Source organism: Elaeis guineensis, chromosome 1, assembly GCF_000442705.2.
Source record: "Elaeis guineensis isolate ETL-2024a chromosome 1, EG11, whole genome shotgun sequence".
NCBI classification, from domain to species: Eukaryota; Viridiplantae; Streptophyta; class Magnoliopsida; order Arecales; family Arecaceae; genus Elaeis; species Elaeis guineensis.
The window spans coordinates 182,745,740-182,753,197 of record NC_025993.2 but is presented as its reverse complement, the minus strand read 5'-3'; the positions used below and the strand labels follow the sequence as shown (position 1 = coordinate 182,753,197).

Sequence of the window (7,458 nt, the reverse complement as noted above, 5' to 3'; positions counted from 1 at the left end):
TTTCAATTAGCCTTTTCCTATGTTTGCCCATGTTCCAAGTAGTGCGCCCTCATGCTTACATAGTAGTGAGTCACATATAACTTTGCCATGCTCCTTGAGCCACAATGTTCAAATCATGCGACAAAGTGACACTTGCAATACCAAAAGATCCATCAAAACATACTTAAAAATTCCACTAGACAACCTTCATAATTAATCATCATCACCATCTATCATCAAGACCAGTTCCACTTCCATAGAGTGCTCAATGGAGAGCCTATTAACTATGATTCCCGTCGAGAGCAGAATTCATTGTAAGCTGTTTTTAACATTAATTTTCTCATAAATGTGCAACAATGAAATCATTGGCTACACTTACTCATTTTCAGTGATGCTCAAAGTTGGCCTAGTGAACCATGATGACAAAGTTAATATTAAAAAACACAACATTTGGAGACTACCTTAGATTATTGGGTGCATAGGTTTTCTAATAATCGAAAAGACAGAAAGAAACCAAAGCACAAATGCAACACACAATCGAGTATCTAAGGGTGATTGGCAGTCGCACTAATAGAATTTAATACCACATTTTCCTCCGCTCATGCAAGGCCCATCTCCTAATCATGCCAAACATTTTCACTGGTTTCAATCATCCGAACTCTTGCTGCTGGCATTTAAAAACTATAGAGGTGAACATTTAATATCACTAAACAAGTATAAAAGCCACTAGCATTCTTGATGCAATGAATATTGCACCAATTGATTAGACTCTTGATGGGAGATCTTCTAGAGTTGAATAATATAAAATTTGATCAAATCATTAGCTGCTCTTTACACCCTTAAGTGATGTTTATTAAAAAGATACTTGGATTTGATGTTATGAAATATCGCCATATAACATCAAAAAACTGTGTATAAAGAAAGCTCAACTTTGTTGATTACGATAGTCAAACAAATTCATGGTTCAGTAGTTTCTAGAAACACAAGAAAACAAAATAAAGTAGAGCTCTGGGTGGTAATCACCTCCCTTTTTTATTAGAAAACCAAAATAAAGTAGCGCTATGTCTCTCTTTTCCATTACATAGTACTAGCCTAGGTTCAGAATGGGAAGGCTCATCTTACTCCACTCACCAAGCTGATCTCAGGCTCACCAGGAGCACTCTCTTTCTATTTGATTGTTTATGGAACACCCATTTTTTTTCTTTTTTCTTTTTTTTTTAATTTAAGAAGGGAAGGGAAATGGGTTGGTGAGGGATGCCTACCTAACAGTTTGACATGTTTGTGCATCTTCGATGTAATTAAAGTGATGTCGCCTAGCACAATGCTTCTCATCATCATGGTATGTTTTAAAACAATTTGACTAAGGTCCCATAAAACTCACTAATGATGTTTCATCATTGGAAAAATCTCAGCCATCGACTAGGCTGGTAGTGGCGACCAAAGAACATGATGAACAGGGCCTGCTGATGGATTGCATTCCTCGCAAAGTAGAAAGGCTGTTTTCCAGGTGCCTTTTTTTGGTCCTCCATGATGCATTTGTGGATCCACGTCGTGCCACATGGCAACATGACGGCGCCTGCCGGATACTCTGAGCCCACAGAGATAGGTTGAGGCCACAGTATTACGTAGAAGTCCTTGTCATGGTCACAGTGGAACAATCATATCCACATGCACAACCCTCATGAAAAATAACATTCATACCCAGATTCAGTATTTCCTGTCATACATGTTGATCAAGGTAGTTGACAGGCATGATCAAAACAACAGAAGGGGTATCTACATCAAACAAAAACAGATGAGCCAGATGTAACATACCATGTGCAAATCTATTATATGTATCAGTTGAATCCATATAATGTTCTAACTTTAGCCATTTGTACCCTTCAAGGGATCAACAAAGTTGTTATATATAACATTCTTTGTAATTATTTTCCTTTTCGGTCTTATGACTGTCCCATTATTCATGTTTTAATTTCATTGGATGTGTTAAGATTCAAGAAACATATATATTGGTCCATGCAACTCAATCACATTAAATATATTGGACACAATACCAGAATGACACATCCATTGGATGGACTGGATTCCTCGTAAACAGAAGAACAGGTGTGGGAAGCAAAATGTGAAAGAATGTGGCATGTTTGGTACAGAATGCTCTCTCTCTCTCTCTCTCTCTCATGTTTTTGCCCTCTGTAATCTGTTCAGATATGTAGACAAATAATATGAATTGATACCTTATACTTTCCTCCAAATAAGGTGGAAATCTGGTGAGGGGCTAAATGTAAATCACCTTTGCTTCGGTGGTGTCAGTCACGATCCTCTTTTTGGAAGGTGGTACTCAGAAATTTGCAGCCGTTGATTGGTTTAGGAACAGACAGCCAAGAAAGCAGTCAAAAGTTTACTATCGGCAACAGTGTATGTCTTTTCATCTTTTTGGTTTTTGGAAAATCCAAAAAAGAAGGATATGGATATCAACAGGCATAAGCTATCCGAGTTGTGAGAGAGAGAGAGAGAGACTCAAATTTAAATTTTTTCAGTGCACACTGCACAATATAATTGAGAAATTAAGATAAGTACATGATCAAAACTTTGGTCACCCATATGCTTGGAAAATCTTGCAGACTGAGGATGCTTTGGCTGATCGCATTATCATCTAAGGTCTTGGTTATGCAACAACAAGCAACCCGAGTAGTGTTAGCTCTAGTTTAAGCAACTCTGTTCCTTAAATCTAGTATATAATGTGAATCAACTAAGTAGTTTCTGGCATGATCCAATTTTGATATAAGATGGCAATTTTTGAATGAAAAGAGCATTCCTCCCCAGCATTAATCAATCTAATTTGAAAAACTCAATGTCAGCTCAAGCCCCCATGTGGAGCATTGAGCTGGGCTAGGTCTGATCACAAGCGTGTAGGTTTAGTGATGGAGGCTGGGCCTCTGAGATCATTTGTGGGCTGGCCCAACTCACATGATGTGTGCCTTCCAGGTGAAGACTGCGTGACTAAATTGTGGCCATCTTTAGGCAGATGAGAAATTCTTTGTGCACCATAAATGATGTAGAAAATCCAATGTGGAATACACTATCTTATCCAATTGATCCACATAATTATTACTTTCTAATATGTATTTAATGCCAGTAGACCAATTTTTTCGTTTAAAAATTTTATATGACGAAAATACCCCTATCTTTTGAAAAAAATTTTAACATCATATGATGTATTATAACCCAGGATATCATAATATGACCCAAAATATCATAATATGAAAAGAGCATTTTTGTCCAACTACTTTCCAATACGTATTTAATGCCTGCAGCTTTATTTTTTCGTTTGAAAATTTTGAATGACGAAAATGTTCTCATTCTTTAAAAAAAATTATAACATTCTGTGAATAAAAATTATGACTTTCTGAATGCTGAATGTCATAATATAGATATAGGATGTCATAATTTTATCAAAAAACAGAAGCATTTTCGTCATACAATTTTTAAATAAAAAAATCGATCTACAGCTATTAAATACACATTGGAAATTGAATAGCAATGACTACGTGGCTTGCACTCCACGTCGGATTTTCTACACCGCCCATAGTGCACAAAGAATTTGCCTTAGGCAGATATTTCGGCAGGCTACTTCTATAACCCCGAGGCTTTTTATGAGGCTGAATATTATCTAATGGCAACATTCCTTTTCCCTCTCCTCTTCATATTATCTAACTCTGCAATAACCTTACTTAAGACATGATCTTAAAGCATGCTTACCTTATATAGGGTGTATGATTAGGAAGCCCATCTCCAATACCAACAGCCCCTCTAGCACTTTGCTGGCATCAAATATTCATTAGGGAGGAGGTGCACTTCATAATTTCTGGTAGTTGGAGTAGATTAGGTGTCACTACAAAATTCTCAATGCAGTAATCCTGAATTTATGATATAGATTTCTTATGAATATCATGTCTAAGGAGGGTAACCAAAATGAAGTGTTCCCAAGGAGAGCAAGGAGAAGAAAACAGTAACCAGATAAATATGCCGATGTGCTTTTTGTTGACACTCTTTCGCGTATCCATTGATACGGTTCGTGTTTCTTAGCAATTTTAGCCTTGTGCAATAATGAACTTGCAGTGGGTTTGGTTTAGATACAATTCAAGGCAAAATCTATGTCAATGTAGATTGCCAGGGATCAAGCATTGCAGAAGAAATCAAACTTAACTTTGGGTTTAGAGTACTCGGTAGTAAGTATTTTAGAAGCCACCATGGCATTAGCAGCCTCTGCATAATGAACCCCATCCCAGTTCACATACTTTGAGCCTTCAGGGCAGACCGGGCAGGCAGCATTACCACAAGTTATATTCTGATTGAAGTTATATGGAGGTCCACCATAGCCACAACATGCCATCAATGGGTTCTCAAAACCTGAGTAAGTGAATAAGAGCATTGTAATAATCATTTCCAAAAGCAAACCAATGCTTAACACGCACGCACGCACGCACGCACACACAGGTAGAAATTTGATATTTCATTACTTATTTTTCTTCATTTGATGTTTTCTTAATGCTGAAGTTCTGCAAATTCTAAAACAGAGAAAGAATATGATTGTAAAACTAATAAAGTGCAGAACAAAGTTGAAACCATTTAGATTGCTATCTAAGTTTTGCAGCTCACCGTACGTAGTATGATTTGCAATGATTTCATACTTAATGGTGAAGATATCAGTGTAGACAATGGTGACACCAATCAACTCAGACCTCAGCTTATCGCAGAGAATGCTCAATTGGGCATTGAGTTCCTTGGCAGCATTGTTGAAGGACATGAGACAACCATATTGGTCAAGATTGCTGTTATCTTTCCGTGGCAAGGAAAGCTTTTGAGGCAAGCACCCTAGAGGACCAGCGTTGTGGATCCAAAAGTTTTTGCCACCACTACCATACAAAGTCTGCATTCAGGAGAGGCAAGACCTTAACACCATTCTAATAGACAAAGCAGCCAAAAGACGACCTGAAACAACTACAACCTCCTGAGTCATTATAAAACAATTATGGATGAAAGAGACTGTCATAAATTTTGAGCATAGTCAGAAAGAAGCTAACAAGTAGATTTAGATTTTCCATCTGATTATAAATATGACATGCTATTGCTATGCTTAAAGCATAAAATTTCTTATGCAAATAGTTGCAAACTTGAGGATATGAACCATCAATAAATTTCATATATGGGATAGGCTTGCCTTAATAGCAGTTTTAATTTGAGAAATGACAGATGGGATCCTTTGGATGACTTGATCATAGGGTAAATTCGCACCGAAGGCATCGGATAGATCATTCTGCCCAATGTCAATGGCATAGAGAGCCTTTTGGAACCCTTCCTCATTGATAAGACCTTTTGAACCTATGACATAGATCAATTGCATTGGTGAAACAAATTTTAATTATCCCCGCCATAATACAATCTACTTTAGAGAATTTCAACAGGTACTAGCCAGGGACAAGAGGATAACCATGGACAGATAGAACTCTATAGTAACACCACATAAAAACCTGGCAAACATGACAACTTTTTATGAACATGGCCATAGAGCAAGAGTTCAGTATATACCTTGAGCAATGAGCTCCAAAGATCGAGCTTTGAATCGAAGGAACTGATTCACTTGAATGTGCAAAGAGAAGGGAATATCTGGTGGCAGTGTCGCCGAACCAATAATGGCAAAGTTTGCACCATTTCTAAAATCTGATCCCAGTGATTCCAAATATGGGCTCAGATAACTGGTGTTCAAGCTTTCACCTATCAATGATAGTGCCAAGAACACCAATGATTATATTCATCGATCATTGTCTAATTAATACCAATAACACTAGCAAGAACAAACATGCAAGTCTGAGACTACAAATAATAATAAATGGTTGACACATGACACCACTTTGGATCACAGGGAAGGCAATATATTCACAAGCTCCAACTCAGAAGAGGACCAGACCAGCCTAAATATTTAAATTTAGTCCACCAACTAGGAGCCCGGGGAAACACGTTTTAAGATTTGGGCTCCGAATTGGCCAAATGGATTCGCATACCTTTCGCAGTCCTTTCCCTAAAAATTTTGTTTCCATTTCTTCATTTTTTTTTTTTTTAATTTTAATTCTCCTACAGGGGATTTCCTTTTACCTCCCTTTCCCACTCTACGTGTAACCATTCCAATCCGCTTCCATCAAAAATTTGCAGCATTTCTTATTGCCCATGGATTTCTTTTTTTTTCCCCTCCTGTTCGGTTCCCACTGAATATTTCCGTTTCCCATCCAGAAAAACAATTCGGAAAAAAAGGGAAACGAGAATGATACTCACAGAGGAAGTCGAGGATGAGGCGGCCGTCGCAGAGGCGGCCGGTGGAACGGTGGAAGAATATACGGCCCTGAGGCGGAGAGATCTGGTAGCCGAGACCGGCCATGAGGCCGCCAGTGTCGGAGTTTGAATCGCCGAAGTTGAACACCGCCGCATTGCTCCCACACGTCGACTCCACCAATGCCGGCAGGGTAGAAACCACCACCAACAATAAGAAAGCCGGAGAAATGGTGAGCCACAGCCCAAGTCCTCCACCACCCATATAAACTTCTCTTCTCTCTCTTCCCTCTCTTCTCTCTCGAGATGGTTTCTAAGTATCTCCGCCCCCAGTACAAGTAGTGTAGCTGTAGTTGTCCAAGACTTAATCCCATCTTCTTGTCGGTGTGCAAGGATGAGGACAGACAAGGTGGTTTCCGGTCCCTCGCTCACTCTCTTTCCACCTTTCGATCTGCCATCCTGTCTGAGATTTCTGCGCTCCGTTTTTTTTTTTTTTTCCATCCAGCTGTATCCATCAAATCAATTCATGGACTGATTCGAGCGGGCCCCACTATTTTTACAGGGGGTGTTGCATTGTTGGATTGGTCAGAGTCAAGCTGCAAGTGAATCCAAATCCAAGTACATAATTGAGTTCCAGGTTTGGTTCAAGATTTTCTTATGAGATTCGCTTGACACTAAATTTTCAATTTTATTATTTTTTGTTGGGTATAAATTATCTGCAGTCGAAATCGACAGCAGAACGGCTCCGTCCGAACTTCTACGGGAGCTGGACTCCTCCTTCAACAGCAGAACGGCTCCGTCCGGACTCCTACGGGAGCCGGGCTCTGCCATCGACAGCAGGGTGGCTCCGTCCGGATCCCTATGGGAGCCAAGCTCCGTCCTTAGTCTCCGACCTCAGTATCAGCTGCTGGAGCCGGACTCCACCCACAACCTCGTCCGAAAGGGAGACTCCTCCCGGACTCCTACAAAGGCCGAACTCCGACTACTGCCGAGCCATGATCAACAGATCCGTGTCCTTTGGCAGATAACAATAACTGCCATGATCCTGTTCCACTTCCTGTAGCGGATTCCACGCGGCTCCACCTCTCCCTACGACAGGTGCTGCACGATCCCACTACCCTCTGACAGGCTGTGTCGACAGCTATGATGCTGCTC

General features: G+C 39.8%; 1 protein-coding gene across 1 annotated transcript; it reads right to left on the bottom strand.

The window, feature by feature from the left end:
• Nucleotides 1-1,318: 1,318 nt before the first annotated feature.
• On the bottom strand, nt 1,319-6,651 carry LOC105040009 (GDSL esterase/lipase At1g09390). Its single transcript, XM_010916375.4, has 5 exons — nt 6,310-6,651; nt 5,569-5,754; nt 5,201-5,361; nt 4,639-4,909; nt 1,319-4,389 (listed from the first exon to the last, which is right to left on the bottom strand). Exons 1-5 carry the CDS (start codon nt 6,566-6,568, stop codon nt 4,157-4,159), a joined length of 1,110 nt encoding a protein of 369 aa, XP_010914677.1. The 5' UTR covers nt 6,569-6,651; the 3' UTR covers nt 1,319-4,156.
• Nucleotides 6,652-7,458: the final 807 nt, after the last annotated feature.

Bases quoted from the DNA above. Each gene is read 5' to 3' on its own strand.
- LOC105040009 (XM_010916375.4), bottom strand. From the start codon at position 6,568: ATGGGTGGTGGAGGACTTGGGCTGTGGCTCACCATTTCTCCGGCTTTC. The intron at 5,755-6,309 runs GTGAGTATCATT...TATCATTGATAG, and splicing joins CCTCATCCTCGACTTCCTCT to GTGAAAGCTTGAACACCAGT. The intron at 4,390-4,638 runs GTGAGCTGCAAA...TCACTTACTCAG, and splicing joins TGCAAATCATACTACGTACG to GTTTTGAGAACCCATTGATG.